The sequence below is a fragment of the Trachurus japonicus genome, chromosome 11, assembly GCF_045865225.1.
Source record: "Trachurus japonicus isolate A0001 chromosome 11, Traja_1.0".
NCBI classification, from domain to species: Eukaryota; Metazoa; Chordata; class Actinopteri; order Carangiformes; family Carangidae; genus Trachurus; species Trachurus japonicus.
In genome coordinates this window covers 23759977-23780293 of record NC_140917.1, presented here as the reverse complement: position 1 = coordinate 23780293, position 20317 = coordinate 23759977, and the positions used below count along the sequence as shown (strand labels likewise).

General features: G+C 43.0%; 1 protein-coding gene across 5 annotated transcripts in view; it reads left to right on the top strand.

The window, feature by feature from the left end:
- Positions 1 to 3726: 3726 nt before the first annotated feature.
- Positions 3727 to 20317, top strand: part of adcy2b (adenylate cyclase 2b (brain)) — a 78015-nt gene continuing 61424 nt past the window's right edge. For 2 of the 5 annotated variants that reach the window (XM_085791956.1, XM_085791955.1), the window contains exons 1-2: positions 5704 to 6432; positions 15577 to 15774. In XM_085791956.1, the coding sequence (XP_085648082.1) occupies positions 6169 to 6432; positions 15577 to 15774 (462 nt within the window). In that variant the 5' untranslated portion in view covers positions 5704 to 6168. Of the gene's footprint in view, positions 3786 to 5703; positions 6433 to 15576; positions 15775 to 20317 lie in introns of those variants that run through there. The other 3 variants (XR_015037135.1, XR_015037136.1, XM_085791957.1) reach the window with 2 other exon arrangements.

Genomic DNA, 20317 nt, shown 5'->3' with positions numbered 1-20317 from the left:
ATCCTAGACACTAAGTGTTTATGCTGGTCAGATGTCACTGTCGATGTTCACCTCAGGCTCCCATGTTTTTCATCGAGGTCCCAAACTATAAACACAGTGCGTCACTGTAATTAGGCGTGTGCGTGTAAGTGTTTTTAAGCCAGGAATAGACAGTGACCAAAAGACCATAACCATCAAAAATACATCCTGTTAACAACCAATGGGCTCTATGCACAGCTCCACTACTTCCTGAACTTAAGGCAGCTCCTTTATTTCCTGTCTTACGTTATTGGACACACTGATTAATCCAGGTGTGTCTGAGTAGTCACAATGGTCAGACACACCTGCATTACGTAATCAGTTTGTCCAATAATGTAAGACAGGAAATAAAGGAGCTGCATTAAATTCAGGAAGTAGTGGAGCTGCGCATAAAGCCCATTGACAGAAAAACATGTGGCAGCAGAATATCAACACACTCATCAGCATGTGTGCCATGTGTGTATTAACTATTTCCCCATCATGCGTTTTGTCAAGTTGAGTAATAAAACTCTAAAGATGACGATTGTTCAGCTACTTGTTGTGAGACCTCGGTTTCATCTGCTGTTGTGTACGGGGTCATTTCAACATGGCACATCTCACAGTTTCAAGATTTCCGACGGCACTTGAAGGCAGCCGTTGTCCTCTGCCCATCTGCTTGCGTTGCCTCCTCGTCTTCCATCCTGACACTGCGCCTCTCTCTCCATGTGGGAGGGTGTTGATGCAGAATTAGCGCGTTGAGGCCACTCTTCCTCAACGTGCTCTCATTCTGTCACTGCCATCAGCTCTGTGTGTGTGTGTCTGTGTGTGTGTGTGCGCATGTGGAGTGGGTAGCAGGTGGTCAGCCACAGCCACACCTGTTGGTTAATGTGATGGAGTATAAGACCGTATATGGAATAGTCCATTTATAGCAAAACCAATACACATTTATGATGAATGAGATGTGCTATGACGAGGTAAAAACATGCGTATTATTGTCTGCCACTGTCTTTGTCTCACACATGTTTTTTCTGTTTGTTGTTGTCTCTGTCAGTGTGTGTGTGTGTTTATTGATATTTGGGGATATGTCTTCATATTTTGGCTCCCTCCTCATCCTCCCCTTTTCCCCACAGCCACACTTCACAGATGTTAAAAAGTTTGTGTGTGTGTTTGTCAGAGTGGGATTCCCCTTATTTGAGTAGCATCACTCAAGGGTTCTTAAAAAAACAACAACATTCATTGCAGCTGAAGGAAAAGTTGAGTGAAGGAAAATAACTCACAGTTCAAGCTGTTTCTCACTTGCACTGTTGCACTCTCTCTCTCACACACACACACACACACACACACACACACACACACACACACTTGCTAAAGACTGCTAAACTGTCATGGGGGTTGTGTGTGCTTGCGTGTAAGGAGCTCAGCTCAGTTCATTAATCTTGTCTTTGTTGTGTCAAGGCAGACCTAATTAGATTACATTACACATGCTTATTCAAGGCAACCAAGCAGGAAGCATATGATATGTTGCAATAATATGGTAAGACACACAGTCAAGGGATAAAACAGACGTGGACACCAAAGGTTGCAGATGATCACGTGTTTTGTCAAATGTCTCCGTTAGCACCCGGAGGGAGATTTGATGCAGCAACGAAACATAGATTCACACCGATTTGTACGGGTGCAAAAAAGCCGCCTGGACGGCACAGGACTCCCGGTTACAAGAGGCAGAGTGAGCAACACTGGACGGCTCTACTGTACATACATCACAGGTCATGTCATGCAGCTATCAGCTTGTCAAGGGGAGTCTGGGTTATTATGATGCATGACTCCCAGCATCAATCATCTCCTTTCTATCTGGCCGCCGTTGTTCATGTCACTAGAATAAATATTTGGGCTCACTGCTCTCCCAGAAGGCTTCTACAGAAGCATCCTGCTTTATAGTCAGGAGGTTAGTGACACTGTGAACGTGACCCTCGTGTGTCGGTCAACTACTGGAACATCTTAATAAAGTCAGACTAAAGTCGAAACTGTATCATTATTGTTGTTGCATTGAAGTGAAATTAGGAACAATCATCACTGGACCTTTAATTTTTACTCTTTGTTGCATCATACTGAACGATTCACTGTGACACTATAGTCCTGTATGATTAGTAGCTATAGCTGTGTATTCATAATACCAAATGCCAACAGTAATATGTTAGAAACTGAATTTGTAGCTATATTATTGTTATGTATTGTAAGCTAAGTTCACAAAATGATAACATACTGGACAGTATCTGTAACCAAATACCCTCACGTTAATGTTGTAAATTATGCCATGGTCTGGGTGAATACTTAAAGGGACAACAAGGAGTTTCTATTCGGTTATAAAAAAGTCTCACGTTAATGTGGATGAATCTACGCTACCCACACTTGTTAATGGCTCCATTTTCGATAAATATATCGTTTTGTCTCTATCGTTATTTTGTTATTATTAATGGTGGCGGAAATGCTGGGCGAGCCGACCAGCGTTTCTTTACTTTCGGTTTCGTGGTGAGTCATGAGAATAACGCAGCCGAATCGTCGTTTATGGTCCGAACTACGACGGTATGTGAACCTCTTTGAACCTCTGACTTTAATTATTGATGAATGAAAACATGAGTCTGTCTTGCGCCGGTCAAAGAATTTCACGGTGCACGGAGGCTCATAAATGTAGTGTGAAAACGCTTCGCTTTTCCAAAACTCCTCGTTGTCCCTTTAATCCTGATTGGCTGCAGGGTGTCTGTTAAAAAGCGTTATACCTACACCTACAATAATTATTATTATTATTATATAATATCATCATTATATTTTTCATATATTTTATATGACTTGACTCCATAATAATAATTAGCCTATATTATTAATAATTAATGGACTGCGTGTCATTCATAAATTCCTGATAATTGGACACCTCGTCAGGCATTGTCCCTTACATATACACTGTATATATGCTAAATACTGGACATGCTATTTTTGTATATACAATTCTTAATAATATACTGTGTTGGCATGAAACATAACTACATTTATTAGCATACAGGAATACAATTCAGCACTGAAGCGAAGCGAGTGATTTGTTAATTTTACTATTGCTACATGCAACATAATTGATTTTATTGAGCTTTGCAGAAACTGTCAGATTTAAATTTTAGTAACATCACATTTTACACAGTATTTTATCAATAGAAGAATCAGTTTAATCACGTTAGCTAAGCATTGTTATTGACCTGCACTGTTTTCTTTTTGTATTTTGAAATGTGACACAACAAATTGTTAGTTATGATGTTATGATAACAGAATGGTGTATTAAGGACAATACATGTTTTTTAGTCTCTGACACTTGTATTCTGCAGAGCTCCTCCTGCTTTGTCTGACTTATCTAAATGTGTAGGTGAAAAATTAGTTGGTTTTAGGGTTGATGTGCAGCAGGACACAATGATGTGCGTATCATAATCACTGTCATTACCGTCATTACTTTAGCCAACTGGCTGGTGATTTTCTGTGCATTTATCATCATGTCCCTTTCTCCACAGTGATTGATTTCCTCGCTCTCCACACCATCTGAAAGTTGCTATAAAATGTTCCCTTTTCTTTAAACGTCATTTTCTCTCTCTCTCTCTCTCTCTCTCTCTCTCTCTTTCTCTCTCTTTTTTGGCTCTCCAGTGACACGGACACGGCCATGACTGCCTTGGACTTCTGTTTGTTCAGGCTGATGGTGATGAAAAGAACCAAACCTCAATATCCTCCACAAACTAATAAGAAGCTCCTGAGTGAGTCCATACATGTGTTCATCCATCTTTACGCATGATGTTACTAATCAACTTGTCTCACTGATGCATTCCAGGTTGTTCTTGTTGAATTATCTTCCCTCTAGACCATGAATGTACCATTTCAGACCTTTATATACCATGTGTGCAATTTGTCAAAAACAAGGCAGCACAAGTGCTTTAAGTGGGCTGTCCACATGTCTCTGTGTGGCAATGAGGTATGACCATAGGCCAGTGTATTGGTTGATCGGGTTATTGGTTTAAATGACGGATTACTGTGAAATTTCATGCAGACGTCTATGATCCCTGGAGGATGAACCCTAATTACTGTGGTGATCTCCTGACTTTCCTTCTAAGGCCACCATTATGTTGACAGTTTTGTGTGAAGTCTTTTAACATCAATTAGATTGACTGCCATTACACCTTTTTTGCAGTGGGCGTTCAGTGTCCCCAGAGGAAGAATTTTCATGACGTCCCATTTTCTCAAAAACGAAATCACGGCTGCAGGGAATCTCTTGAAATTTAACACAAACCCTCCCTTCAACTCAGCAATGAGCTGAATAGATTTTGGCATTCATTCAACAATTTAGTCTAGTCTAGTCTAGTCTGGAGCACATCTTCACATAAAAGGCTCATTTTATTTATTTGTTTATTCATTACATGGATGGATGTCTAGACAACCAGCTAGTCTTCCTGGCGTCCATAATCATAATAACTGTTATATAATACAGTGATTAAAATAGAAAGAATACAAACAACAACAGGCAAGAAAACAACAACAGGCAGCCATGTGTATGGCTGCACAGTCTCTACAAGTTGTTTCCAGTGTTTCCACGGGGAGGTTGCGTGATGTTTGTTGCTTTGCTCATGCTTGCTTGTTAAGATAAAGGCTGATATGATCTAAAAATGTCAAACTTACAGGTTTGAAAAATACAGTTTTTTATCATTATCAGCCCTTTGCGTACAGATAGTCCCCGTCTCTCTGCCTGGTTATCGCTCTGAAAGGAAACTATGTGGATGTAACACACTGAAGTGGCATGGCTGATTTCACACGCCACAGAGCATCACATGTGGCTTGGCAAGAGACGGAGCCTGTCGCGGCAGAAGAGGAAAGATAGAGAAATGGAAGGAGGAGGAGAAGAATATTGGGATTTTGTTTCATCAGAGCTTATTTTACTCCCACCACACACACACATACACACACACAGACTCAAACTTTCACTCATTACCAGCTCTCTCCTTCCTCTTCTCCTTCCCCCCATCCGTTTGAAGCACCAGTCTCTCTTCCTCCCACACTCTCTCTGCCTCCTGAGGTTTTTCCTTCCTGACTTTGTTTCTTCTTCCTCTTTCTTCCCGTCCTTCCACCTCGTGTGTGTGTGTGTGTGTTTTTCTTGCCCATCTTTTTATCTCATCGCCGACTGCTGAATGCCATTTTATTCTCTTTTCCCCCCATGCTCTGCTGCTCTTCCTGGTTTAGCACAGCTGTTACAACCCATCTCACACACTCTTTTTCCCTATGCTTTGCAACACACACATACATCCAAACAAACGCACACACACACACATGTTTTTGAACACACTTCTTCCCACTCCTCTTTAACTTCAAACTCTGGGTTCTCTCTTATGTAGATTTTTTTTGTCTTTCCTTTTTTATGCACATTTGCAAACACACACATATGCACAGAGAGAGAGAGTCTTGAGTCATACACCAGTTTCTTCACATTAGCTAATCTCACAAATCACCATTCACACATTTCCACTTGCTGTAATAGGTGCAGCGTGCACACACACACACACACACACTTACCCACAAGCTCTCCCCAGCACACTCATTGGTACACACCCTCTCTCCTCTTGCTCTCTTTTCCTCCCTCCCAGTCATACACATTCTCTCTCTCCCTCAGCTCTCTCTCTCTCTCTCAGTCCTCAGCTGCACCTCAGCAGAGTAACATGTTGCCTCATCGCAGACACAGCGCTGAGCGGTGAGCAGAGGCTGCCTGCTCTGTCTGACTGACCAAACACACACAGCAAACAAGAAGAAGAAGAAACAAGAGGAAGATAAGTCTCATCGCTCCTCTTTGGTGTCCGACCACCTTCTCTAGGAGGAGGAGGAGGAAGAGGAAGAGGAAGAGGAGGAATATTTGTTTTCACACAGTCCTTACTCAGGAGTGACAGAGGATGCAGGGGAAACCGGAGGAGCTGAAAAGTTGGCTCTCTTTCAGCCGGCCGTCCACCCATCAGCCCAGCAAACTTTTTTAAAAGAAGACGAAGAGGAAGAGCTGGACTTTCCAGGGCTGGCGAGGAGGAAGGGGAGCGCAGCCGTCCCTCACCCCGTGTTTGGGTCAGTAAGAAGAAGACAGGAGCATCCCAGCGGAGGCAGCTCCCCATGTGGCAGGAGGCTCTGTGGACCCGCGGACGCTACCTGCTGGAGAAGAGCGATGGAGGCGAGGTGGCCGAGGGGCCCGAGAGCCTCGGCGACGGCTGCCCGGGCTTCCAGGGCGAGGTGTGCGTGGAGGCGGAGAAGCCCCAGGACTGGCTGTACGAGTCCTACTACAGAATGAGCCAGCAGCATCCGCTGATCGTGTTCCTGCTGCTGATCGTCATGGGAACCTGCCTCGCACTGCTGGCAGTGTTCTTCGCTTCAGGGCTGGTGAGTGAGACAGTGTGTGTGTGTGTGTGTGTGTGTGTGTGTGCGCGTGTGTGTGTGTGTGTGCAGAGCTGAAGAGTTTAGAGGTGTGAGGAAGTGAATCCACCCAGAAAGAGGAGGTTATAGAGTCGTTTTATCTTAAATGTCACACGCTGCTGTCAATTAACAGGAGATGTTGTTATTGTTGTAAATTTTCACCATGGCGACAGCTTGATCTGTGACTTATTCACATTTATGCTGATTTCTTTTGTCATCAGAAATAACTTTTCTGGAGTTTCTGGGATAAATAGACAGAAACTTGTCGTTGTTCAACATATTAGATAAAAAAAAAAACACTGATGTCTGTGAAGTTAACTTGTATCTAGTCGCCCATTAGTTCAGCTCAGCGTTAATAGTAGAAGCAGCTCTGTCAGGGTGGCACCTCTAAAGCTAACTAATTAACACGTTAAATTGTGTTTGTTTAATTGGCACAAAACGCAGTGTAACCAGCAGCATTATGTGCTGGACTGTTTATTTAAATGAAATTGCCCTGTTTACAACAAGATGCGGTGTGTGAGGTGTTGAACAGTGTGTTTCGCAGGTGCAGGGAGGTGTGTTTCTTTACCTTCTGAGTGACAGAGCCAGGCCAGTTGTCCATCACTGACTCGGAGCTCCTGCAGCCACATCAGACACGAGAGCAGCGTTTTTTCTTTTCTTCTCTCGGTTTCAGCGAGACAGCGAATGGGCTCAGTCCCCTGTTCTCAATTTGAGCCGTGATCAGCAGCACGTGCCACCTGTCTCACTATACTAGACTTATTTGTCGTGCACTGCTGGGATGCATTAGGAGAAGAGTAAAACTGCTGTGAATTAGTATTTTTTTTTTTTTTTTTTAAACTTTATTTTTTCACGTTTTTTTGCACAAAACATAGGTAGCATCAGTATAATAGACAAAAATAGGTATGGCTACAATATGATGTGGCTAAATAGTACAAATGCTTGCCAAGTTGTGCCCTTATAAACACAAAAGAAACATCAAAAAGAAAAAGAAAAAACAAAAGCATATGCACATATACTGTACGTCTAAACACGTGTTATCTCGAGTACACATGTTCGCTTACAACCACATGACTAAATAATCATCTACATATTCATATACAAATGCACACATACATATGAACACTCGTGAACACAACATGGGGGAACCGTGGGTTGCGAGTAGGTCATATGTCACATACATTACAGCAATATGGTCATAGTCGTTCTTAAAACCAGGATATACATAGCATTAAGGTTGATTATCACCTCTTCTTGTAATATAAGTGCTCCATTTTTCCCAGAGGGCATCACCTTTGTCCCTTTGTAATCTGAGACTAAACGTCAGTAGTTCCATTGTTTGGATGTCTTTAATTATGGCTTCCCACTGATTAACTGTGGGAGGTTCTGTATTGAGCCATCTTCTTGTTATGGCTTTTTTGCTGGCAGCCATGAAGATTTTTAGGAGGTATCTGTCTTTTTTTGGTAATTCTGTGTCCATATTACCCAGGTAGAATGATAAACAAGTGAAATTAAAATTATACTGCAAGACCTCACTGATTGTACTTTGAACTCCTTGCCAGAAGGATTTAAGCATGGTACAACTCCAGAATATATGTGTATGATCTGCCATACTGTGTCCACATCCTCTCCAGCAAGTAGGTTGTTGTCCTGTCTGTTTAGACTTCTGCTTTGGTGTTATGAAGAATCGTGAATTAGTATTTTGAATAAATTATGTCACTTATTTAGAAATTTCCAACTAAAACCATCCCACTCTGTCTCATTCGCCCGTTGCTCCTCTAAGAGTCAAGTGGAAACCGGAGCTGCAGCCATGGAGCAAGATCAGAGTTAGATTTCTTTTTATAATGAAGCTCACTGATCATAAAGGTCAGAATAAAGGCCACATTGTGCTTTAATGCTGAGGAATGCTCATTACAGCACGGTGAAAAGCACTGCTACATGTTTTATATGTAGTTTATAATCTTAAGTATCAGGTAGTAGGCTTCTTGTCAGGATTACAGAGAAGAGAGAGTCTGAACACAAGAAGAGCTTTGGTTTGCAGCACGAGACTGAATCAGACGGGGTGGCCCGACGTGCATGTGCATGATTATATGCGACGACACGAGAGGCTGTGAAGCGGCACTTTAAATTGCAACGTCGGGTTTGCAAAGTGGATCAAGAGCGGGATGAGAGTTTAGTTCGCGGCTGTGTGGGTGTTAGTGCTTTTGTCAAGATGAAAGTGTTGTTTTGGCCACAAACACTCAACCGCAAACACAGGCTATTGTTTTCTCAAGTGCGGCTTTTCAGTTTTTTTTTTTTTATGAAATAGCAGTACAAAAGGAAGCCCACTCATCACTGAGGTTGTTGTTGTTTCAAAATGATTGTTTTTGCTGCCGTACGTATGTTTCGGGGCAAGCTGTGACTCTGCGTGTGCGTGTGTGTGCGTCACATACTCTCAAAGTAGCTCAAGCACGCCATCACCAAGGTCCTAACATTCAATTGAACTCCATAACATGGTCATTCCCAGGAGCACCTGCACCTAAATCAATCCCTTTGCCTCTATTTAAGACAAATCAATAGATCTTATTACCGGGGCCGCTCGATTTAATTCCCCATGTTCTACTCTTCTCCTTCTTCCACACTTGTGTGCTCACAGGTTGAATTACAATCTCCCCTAATAATTTTCCATTACTCACAGCATCCATCATTTTTTTCCCCCCAATTTGTCTCTATTAAACAACAGGTAGATCTGTCTGTAGTTATTTAGTGGCTGTTCGGTGAAGCGTGCCTATTTATTATGGCTGGATGTAGAAGAATGGCAGGAATAAATAGAGGGTGGGTTGCAGGCTGGGGGCTGGGCGGCAGAGGGAGGGGAGGATGTTGTTGTAAGGGTTCTGGCTTTATCAGTGAGCCGACAGAAACCCAACCAAAGCAGCACTAATGCTCCCAAAATGACTGCACACTTTAATCTTTCCCCACAGATCAGGGCCGGAGTGGGAGAACGCGGTGTTTTTCAAGACAAAGACTCCTCCACCCATACTGTAGCACGTGTGTGTGTGTGTGTGTGTGTGTGTGTGTGTGTGTGTGTGTATATGCTTGCTTTGCGTTTTCATGTTTGTGCGTTGTTTGGGTGTGCTTATCTGAGGAAGTCTCTCATTTCCTTCATAGGTTTTATCTGCATTTCTGAGACAAGATAATTCATCTTGTTCTCTCTTGTTGCCTTGAAGTCGTATTGATTGGAATGTGAGTAGGTATGTGCGGGCGTGTATGTGCATGTGAGTGTGCGTGCCAAAACGTGTGTGAGAGAGAGTCCATACAGACCCAGTAATTACGTGGCAGTATGTTAACCAAATGGCATCTGAAAAACCATTTGACAGTTTAATAGTGATCAATATTACATCCGGTAATGGAGCATTGGAAATCTATAAATCGGACAAAGTAGCATTCATTATTTCACGATTTAAGTGCATGTTGCTGGTAGCTGATGATCATTGGGAACATATTTTTAGTTTATGAGTTTGTTGATGTTTCATCAATAGTATCCACCGACATTGATTTATTTCCATCTCATTGAAAGTTGCAGGGCTGAGAGAGTTTGGTGTTTCTGTGATGATGGATCACCGAGCTGTGACCCGGGGGCTGGAAACTGAATGAATGAGGCGAATTAGACGCAGCTACAAGACATGAGATTGTAATTTTGTATTAAAGTTTCTTTCCTCCAAAAAGGTGCATAATTTAACCCTCTTGGCAACGGTTGATTTATACCCGCTGCACAAAAAAGCCTTGATACCTCTTGATGCTATTTTAACTGGGAAACATCACTTGAAAGCACCACTCCTCGCTCGTTGTATTGCACTTCCGCAACGGCTCACAAGAGACACATTAAACAATGGTGATTAAAATAGAAGCAGCCAGTTTTCTGACGCTTGCTCCATTGTACGGGATAAACTAGACACAAGATGATGATAGATACGGTAGATACGTGATGCAATACTTTCATCCAGCCTTGTGCGTCTGGTGTCGAGTCGCTCGTGTCCGCTTGTGGTCACTTTTGGATTTACGCCGAATCGTTTGGCAGTCGCGAGGGGGGGGGGGGGGCACCGCCGAAGCTTTAGAGCCGCAGGAGAGCTCGGTGTGTTTAAGTGCTACTGTAACTCATAGCTGCAAGGAGATCAGGTGAAGAAGTGCAACCAAGAGCGTACACTCGAGGTGTTGAGTCTTCAAGAGATTCTTGACGACGTGACGGCCGCCGCTCTGACAGAGGTCAGCAGCTCGTTCCATCATCAGAAACCAGACATAGTTTGATGGACAGCAGAGGTCGAGAACGTGAATAAGCCCGTATGATGGAGCTCAAGAAGTCGCTTTAAAAGCAAGTATGCACTAGTGACTTGAACGACCATACAGGTCCCATTGTGTTTCAAGGTGGAGCTCAGGTTGGGTTTGTTCATTATATAGTAGTCCATCCATTGAAAAACAAATCTTTCTTTCAAATCTTCACACTGCCCACTTTGTAACCAGTGTTTCGTCTCCACATATTACCGTGATGACATCGTCAGGGGTTTTTTACTCTGTAGAAAGATCAATCAGAACAGTTTTTTACAGGATGACTTGAACCTGTACCAACGTGACAATCTAAAGAAAACCCTGTTTGTCTTAGGGGTGTGTTTTCTGATCTGATTAATCGTTTTTTAGATATATCAGTTGTTCGGTTTAGGGAAAAGATTATGTGTTAATATGGGGAAATTAAGGTTAGCGACATGCTCAAGTTAAGATGAAAGATGACAAATGACAAATCAGAGTAATAAACATCAAGGTTGCAGAATAATCATTTTCACACTGGAAAAAAAAAGAACAAAGTGTCCGTCAGCTGGAGAACAAACTGTGGTTGTTGATTGCCTTGAAGTTCTTTTACAATTAATATCTCATCCATTTACAGCTCCATAAAGTGCCCATGACACCATATTTCCACGGCCTGTCTTCACATGTATCTCATGTATTATGTGCGGCTGGTGGGAATCTTCGCTCATATGAATGCGTTTCTAACTGCTTCGATCCTCTCAGCGGTGCCATCCTGCCGCTCGTGCCCTCTGGCATCTTTTTCGTGTGATTGTGAAACGACTGTTTCTTCACTCTCTACTGAGAAAGTCATCCCCCGGGGTGCTGTGGTGAATGGATGTATGATCACACACTCGAAGGAACAACATTTCTCAAGACCGTAATAAATGATAAAGCCAGTATTATATTCCAGCATTTCATGTCAACACAATCTTCAGCCACCGCTGATATAAAACAATCCGATTCTTTTTCCTTTCCTTTCTTTTCTTCTTTTTTTTTTTACAATACGTCCACAATAAAGACAAATAAGCTCCTTTTTATACTTCCAACTAATTTTAAAGGGGACATATTATGGAAATATCACTTATATTTAGGTGTTTATCTTGCCTTCCGGCCCCCAAAATGTGAGAATTGACAAAAAATCTGTAATTTTCAGGTTCACTAGTTTTATGAGCTGTTCCCTCAGTTGTCTTCCAATGATGTCATTAGTTTTCGAATTTGCTTAATCCCACCCCTACCTGTGAGGACCGGTACTGGTAAAGGGGGCGTGGCAGGGTGAGCAGTGATTCATTTGCATTTAAAGGGACAGGCACTGAAACCAGCCGTTCTGAACAGAGCTGTTTAGAGAGGATGAAAAGAGCTGTGATGTTTGATCCTTGGGGTATTTTGACCAAAGCATGGCACAGACATGTCTTTAAGGCACATGGGAACTCTTTCAATTTTTGGAAAATAGGCATAATATGTCTCCTTTAATATTTCAAATCATAATCTTTCTGCTCCCCTATACAAATGCTCTGCAACCTTTGACCCGGTTTAGCAAAGTCTCCTGATGTTGCCCCACACTGCAAATGGATCACTCGAGGAAAGGTTCCTTTGATTATTGATGATTTTCATAACCAGGCCGAGGGCAGATTGAAGAAAATCCAGCCACTGGTATTGCTTCATGAGGCAGAATAAATATTCAACAGGCACCAGAAACACAGAAAGTACACACACACACACACACACACACACACACACACATGCACCTTCCTCTGCCACCTCTCCTCACCGTTTGACATCATGTGTTTGGTGTGTTTGTGTTATTTCGTTGCTGAGTAATTACATTACTGCATCTCTCTGTCTCTTTCTGGCTGCTGCTGCTGCTGCTGCTGGGTCTCCATGTTCCCCCATTTCCTCCCAGTATAATAGCTGGATAAAGCCAGACTGGGTTAAAAAAGGAAATAATTGTTCTGGGTGACAATGCAGTACATTATGGCAGGCAGGCACACCTCCCTCCCTGTATGCCATGTGGAGGGAGATGGCTTTAAAACGGCTTCAAAGGGATTTTAACAGGATTAGATGGCCAGCAATGAGAAATGTGCAAAAGTGTGGATGCTTCTTTTTTTTCCCTCCCTCTGCTCAACCTGTGTGCATGTGTGCGTGTGTGCAAAATGTGTTTTGACACCAAAGGACGGGTTTCTGTCACTGAGCTGCCCCTCTGGTATTCCTATGAGTTTGCAGTCTTCCTTACATCCTCATTGGGATTCAACCCGTGCTTCAGGCTTACTGTATAGTTGGCGTGGTGTCAGCAAGCAGGTCCCACGGGATCCCTCCGCCAGACCCTGACTCATACTACCTCTGCTACATTAATACACAGCAAAATGTTCCCTTCCTGCCTCTACTCCGTTCCCCGGCCAAAAAGCTTCTTGCTATTTTCAACAAGCAGCTCCAGTCAGTCAGTAAACTGTCAAATCAGCCACAAATTCAAAGGCTGGACCTGTGGCATCTTTTCATCCTGTTACATAAAAACCGCTCTAACGAATTACATGTTAAAAGAGACAAACGCACTTTCTGTGCCCACACCGATGTTCACTTCACTGTAAAATTGGTGACGTTTAATCGTACCGCAGCTTGCCGCTAATTCAACATTTTACATCTGCCGGACCTGTCGGTGCAATCATGACTTCGGAGTTACTTGAAATGGTTTTACGTGGGTGTCGGGTGGGATCAAGTCTGTGAGAGTGTGCTGTGTGTGTGTGGAAGCCGTGCGCTCACAGTCTCTTTGAGCAAATGATGGTGATTTTGCTCACTGTTCCATAATTTAACACATGCTGAAGAGGGAGAAAGGACTGAGGGAGTACTTGATTTATATCCTGCCTGCATCTGTGTGTGTATATGTGTGTGTGATGAGGTCTCTATTGAGTGTTTACATAGTGTTTATTTATATATATGTATGAAAGTGTAGCCTGATTGTGATAATGGAGAATAGAGGATGATGGGAACACTGTCTCAGCTGTGATTTTCTCATATATGAAATCCTTTTCTTGTAACAATTACAAAGTTCTGGTGGAAATGTGATTTAGAAAGTTTCAAGAAACAAGAATCAATAACCTCTCATGGAAGAGAAGGAAGAAAAATAAACGTATGTGCCCTGTAAGAGAAACCACAGCAGCTTTATCTCTTTCTTCCTTAAGTCAACTGAGCTGTTGGGACGACGGTTTTGTTCAGCGTGCGTCCTCCTGCTGTGTAAACATGACATTAGAGTTAGAGTCAGGAGCAGGCTCCCTGCTGGAGAGGGTGGGTGGATGAGGGAGGTCTGGTCCAAGTCAAACAGGCAGAACCAGTGTATGTGTGTGTGTGTGTGTGTGTGTGTGTGTGTGTGTGTGTGTGTGTGTGTGTGTGTGTGTGTGTGTGTGTGTGTGTGTGTGTCGACAGTTTCTAAATGCTGACTTTGACAGTGTGAGCGCAGAAGTGATGCTATGGCACATTCTCTGGGCTCAGACTGTCTGTCTGCTGATCTGCAGGCCGTCTGTTCATCTGTTTGTGCGAGTGCGTGTCTTGTCGTGCCTCCTGAGTGCATGATGTCCTCATTACTTTTTTGTGATCAAATGTTTATTTAACAAGAATACAAGTTACAACCGAAAGACATGACTCATTAATTGACAATAGAGACAGTATAAAATTGACTGTAGCAACTAAATCGCAAAATAATAATAGTAATAGTGTTAACCTTGCACTTCAACAAGGTGCAAGCAAAACCAAACCAAACCAAAGGTGCATAAAAATAATAAATAAATAAAATTATTAATAGTGAGAAAAAAAGGGGCACCACCCCCCACCCCCCACCCCAGCTGATGTCCTCATTACTTTGAAAAATTAGGGGAAATGTGCAACATATTGATTTTATTGAAAGTGAAAGTTTGTGTTACACTGTTACACCATAACCAGCTTTACCACGAGTATCTGTAGAGGAAATGTTGTGTTCAGCATCAAACTAAACTCCTTTACTCACTGAGAGCTGAGTGCAGCAGTGGGGAGCATCTGTCTCATCACTTTCTGAAAGCCTCCGCTCCGATCTGCCCTGAAGAAGTAGCCCTGCTCTGAGGACGCATTATAACCTCTTGTCTTATAAAGGCAACAGGGGGGACATTCACCACCGACAGCTCCTTTATTGTGTCTGTGGTTTGGTCGTTCTCTGCTCCTCCATGCCAACAGTGTTATTCAGAGTACATGACTTTTTAGAGTTCACAGTTGTTTCCCACAGTGGGTAGTACACAAATGTGCTCAGCAGAAGGTCCTCATCACTATATTAAAGGTATAGTTTAACATTTTTGGCCCATTGCCATAATCCCTATAGTCATAGCAGTAGGTTCTTTACCTTTAATTATCAGTGCAAGCTATTTTTAGAACAGCGGAGCAGAGCCGCAAGCTGCTCAGAGCTACGCTACGGAGGCTCATGGGATTTCTTGTTTTCCCTCATCAAACTCATCAAATACACAATCCAACAACTCCAAAACGCTCTGGTGGACCAGTTGTGACCTGCACATTCACCACGCTATGAGATAATAACACAACGTTACCAGACAGAGTTGTTTTAGAGGTAATATCATGCAAAACCGCTGATGCGTGTTCCCGCTGGGGGCAGTTTTTCGGCAAGCAGTCTCTGCATTTGCCTCGAAAACAACTACAACGTTCCGCATGTTGACCGCTGCATCCTGGCGTGTACTGAAAATCACTTTCACCTGCAACTGCAAGTCAACACGATCAATACTGCCATCAATGCTAACTCTCCCACTGTCTCTCTCTCTGTCTCTCCAGAAAACAGAGGACCACTTGACATTCCTGATCGCAGTGCCCGCCGCTCTCTTCCTCTTCCTGTCCATCTTCATCCTCGTCTGCATCGAGTCAGTCTTCAAGCGGATGCTCCGCCTCTTCTCTCTCCTCATATGGGCCTGCCTGGTCACCTTGGGTTACCTGTTCATGTTCTCAGGAGGGATACTCAGTCCGTGGGACCAGGTAAATAAACGTGTGTTTGTTTTGTGTGTGTGTCTGAAAGAAGATCTGTGCGTTTGGTTGTACCCGCCACACGTCTGGATGTGGACGTGTGGGTGTGCAACAGTTCAGTTGAGGATTTGCTAAGCCTCACCCCCCTTCTGGTCAAGTTTTCCATCCGTTCATGCAGATTCAACCTAGACGGAGACATCTATAGTGGAAGCTGTGTGTTGTGTGCAATGTAGCGTGTGATGTCAGTACAACATCAACAGGCTTTTATTCTTTTTCTGGTAGAACAGGTGCATAGCATGCGTGAAAAACAGGCAATAGACCGAGTGTCTACTGTAGATCACACGACACAGCCGCAGCACCTCCACTGTAGATCATGTGATGCGGCTGTAATGCATCGAAACATTCTGCCATGCTCATGCCACACATCCCAACACATCTAAAGTGGTAGTAGTTGGCATATTTATTTGTATTTAATGATTATTCATTTTTGATACACTGTTTCCCTGATTTCTGACAATGTTAGATAAAGGAAACCTTTTTTTTTTTTTACTAACAACTGTTGCCCGTTGATTTCATCAGCTGCATAGCTAATTCAGCTTATGTCAGTCTGAAATGACAACCTCAGAGGCTGAGAAATGAAGCCAAATGAACACCCGACTCCAGAAACCAGTCAGTCCCCTTAGAAATGCCCAGCTTTACCACTGAAATAAACATCTTTACAGCCTGGCAAATTAGCTATAAACATGTTTATAGCTTATTTCCTCCTTCATCACAACTGTTCAAGAGTTGGATTTTCCCATAACTCACTCTCGTCTAAGCGTTATTAAGGCTTAAATGCAGAACTGAGGGTGTGGTCTCTTTGAGGGACGGCTAAGTGATCATGTGTTCACCACGAACCAGCATGTAGCCTACTGACGTCTGGGCCTCTCACACACCTCTTACCTTTTGCCCATTTCGTCCATCTTTATTTACAGCCTGTGGTCAGTCTCCAACTGTCTTTTCAATGTTTCCAGTTGACCTGTTTTGAAACCAGGACTCTGGGAAAGTGTTTAAAATATTCATCTGATGCCTATATATGTAATAGCATCATAAAAGCATATAATAGGAGACTGAGGCTAAAGAAGAAGACGTGAAGATGTAGGGTCTCGTCTTGCAGTGTAGATCTTGTTGGATCTTGTGTTATTATTTAGACACAAGACACACGTTAGATTCCTGCTTTATTGTTCATATTCCTCAACAGTGAGTTTCCCATTGGATGCTACACGACAAGAGGCTTTGGATGAGAACTGTGAAGTGCTGTGTTTGGTACGGGACAGAGATGAAGGGTGTAATACTACTGTGTAATGCTAATGCATTTTTTGGATATGAACAGATGATGCGCTCTTAACAGATATGGATTGCTTTTTTCTCTCCTCATGCTCTCCCCTAATTGCAGGTAGAAAGCCGCTGTAGCACGTTGCTGCACATAGTGTCCCATTAATTTCCTCAGTGCCTCTCCCCAAAAGGAAGAGTGAACAGTGCAGGAACTAGGGTACCTGAGGTGAAAACAGCAGAGAGGATCTATTGTTGTTCATCTGTAGCAGATTTTAGCCTTTAAAACAGTTTGTGATTTAAGTAATTGTCTCAAGATAGAGAAGACTTGTACATCGTAAATATAAAGAGGAAGGTCTACTCCAGATAAACTTGTATGACTTCATTTGGAAAAGTTTACTCACAACAAGTTCATTTATTCCTTATTTAAATCAGAAGTTTTCACTGATTACTGAAGGTAAAGGTAACATGTGGTCCTGCCATGCAGTCGCCTGATCAAGCAGGAACACAAATAAAAATAACCTCACATACTGCAATCTATATACTGTATCACTGCCTAGCTTTTTTATATGTATTATAACTAATTAACTTCTTCCTGTGCAGCACGTTTCATAACTTGCAGTCTACCGGTTGCTTCAGGGGTCTCCGTTAACAGATCAGATCTGTCACAGCATTTAATAAGGCCACTGAGGTTTGATGGTGTGGTCAGGGTCAGTTTTCTATATGGGATATAAAAGCATGCCGGATGTTAAAATCATGAATGCGATATCTTCATCAGAATGATTATGGCTCATGTATAAATGTACATTATGCGCTGACAGACGAGGAAAACAAATTGCAAAAATATAGGTATATTTTTAATGACATAAACACAGGCTGGGCTCCAACACAAGTGGGTGAATAACTCAGTAAAAAATACATACAGTACAAGGTAAGTGGAGCTCTCCAGTGCCTCCATCTTCACACTTGAAGATACTTGTCTTGCACCACTGGAGCACAGCCACAGGGAATTCAGCCTGTTAGCACCCCAACTCTGATTTAGTTCGGTGACAGAATCCCACAGAGCAGCTAAAAGATGATGGTTAAATCAGCCTCTGAGTGTATGTCTCAAACCCCCACATCATATTTCCACCATTAGTATCCACATAACAAAGGTACACTCTACTTCACCCATCCGTTATTTATATTTTATCTCATTATTTTGTTAAAGCAGAAGTAAGTGATATATTTGTGTTAATATAAGTCTTAAATAGTTATATCTTCCGACAGCAATCACTTACATAGAGTGTTTGGTCTGAAACACGGGTCTGTCAGTCACTCTGCTCTGCTCTGAGCCGAAGAGAAAACATTTAACGTATCCTACAGTTTTTATCCAATGAGGAGAGAGAACGGCATGCAGGGCTGTGTGTGCAGCCAAGGGACGCCGTGAATGTGGCGACGTAGGGACGAGGACTGTTATGGTGCGTTCAAGGAAACTCGTATTTTTCCGACCGTGAAGTCGTACCAGTTCGATCTGGTACGAGTTCACCGGTCGGAAGTTACGAGTGGCCGTTATAGTGACTTTCACCGGTAAAACAGGTCGGAAAAACACGAGTGGGTTGCCTGGAACGCTACAAAGTCGTAAGTTGTGACTTGAAGCTGTAATTTACGATTTCAAAAGCCTGCCTGGAACGCAGCATTAGCGAAAACGACCGGACCACTTACTTCTGCTTTAATTTGTTGCTGTATTTTTCTAGTTTTTCATTTTATTTGTTGATTTTGTTTTTGACACTTTTCATTTAAAGAGCAAAATAAAGTTTCTTTTGAAGTGAGGAGCCAATGAGAAATGTATCATTGGCTAGCTCATACACACTGTATGAAACAAAATTCCAACTCCTGCTTTAGACCCCACTAACTTACATACAATTATAGTTATTATTATGAAGCTGCAAATGCAGAAAACAGCTTTGTGTTACAGTCCAGACAGACAGGCCAGTGTTAACCTTGCAGGCTTATTTTCAAACCCACAGAGAAATGTGTTACGAAATAGCACTGTCCTCTGAAGTAACACAGGGTGAATGTTAGGTTAGTACTGCAATGATCCAGACAGCCAGACACTTTTGCTGTTCACGTTGCAGCAAACAAATGCACCGTTTACTCCATTCCTCGTCCTTTACCTCGGGTGTTTTTTTGTTTCAGAGAAGTTAAGAGAAAGAGAAACCTCCATTCAAACTCTCAATGTGCCAAGCTTCTGTGGCAGCGCTGCTCCCCGCGCTCTGCTTCGACACGCAGAGAAATCCAAAGTATGTCGGGCCTGTTGAGCCTCGTTGTGGTCACTGGGCTGTGACTTGGATAGCTGCCGGGAGGGAGGGAGGGGGGGGAGGGGCTTAGTGAGGGGGGTCAGGTTAGAGCAGAGTTATGACCCACAGGCTGCAGCCAAAACACCAAACAAAGCATCAAGCATTAGGCAGGATATCCTGACGCCGTAAAGGAGCATCTTTTCACAAGTCTCTCTGCCCCTTCCAGGCCAAGCATTAATTAAAACATGACTAGGAATAATACAGCCTGGCAATTACTGTCTTCCCTTTTGACACGTGCATGTGCATTTATGAGCGTTCCCGGGACGGCATATGTGTATGCCACGATGTTTACGGATACACCAGTGTGTGTGAGTGTGCCGGCAGGATAGTAGAATTAATTCCACGTGTGACAAGTGTTAATGAGGCCTGATGAGAGCTGGAGGTGAGCGGATCAGCAGACAGACACATTAGTTTCCAGCGCCACATTCTCTTCTCTCTCTCTCTCTCTCTCTCTCTCTCTTTGTCTCAGGAATCCTATTTTCTCCTGCTCGCGCCCTGTCTCCCTCTATTCATCAAATCCCATTTTTCTCTCCCCAGCTTCTCCACCTGCCTCCTCCTCTCCTGTTAAGTCTCCCTCCCGCCTCCTAAACCCCCTCCCCACCCCACCATGCCCAAATTTCCTCTCTCTCTCTCCCCTCTTTCCTCCTCTCCACTCCCTCCCTGTCTCCTCTGGGATGGAGATATTTTTATCATCAGCCACCTGTGACAGCATAATCAGCCTGCATTATTAATCATTCTCTTCTGCTTCCACGACTCTCCCACTTACATCTATCTATCTATCTATCTATCTATCTATCTATCTATCTATCTATCTATCTATCTATCTATCTATCTATCTATCTATCTATCTATCTATCTATCTATGCGTCTGTCTGTCTGTCTGTCTGTCTGTCTGTCTGTCTGTC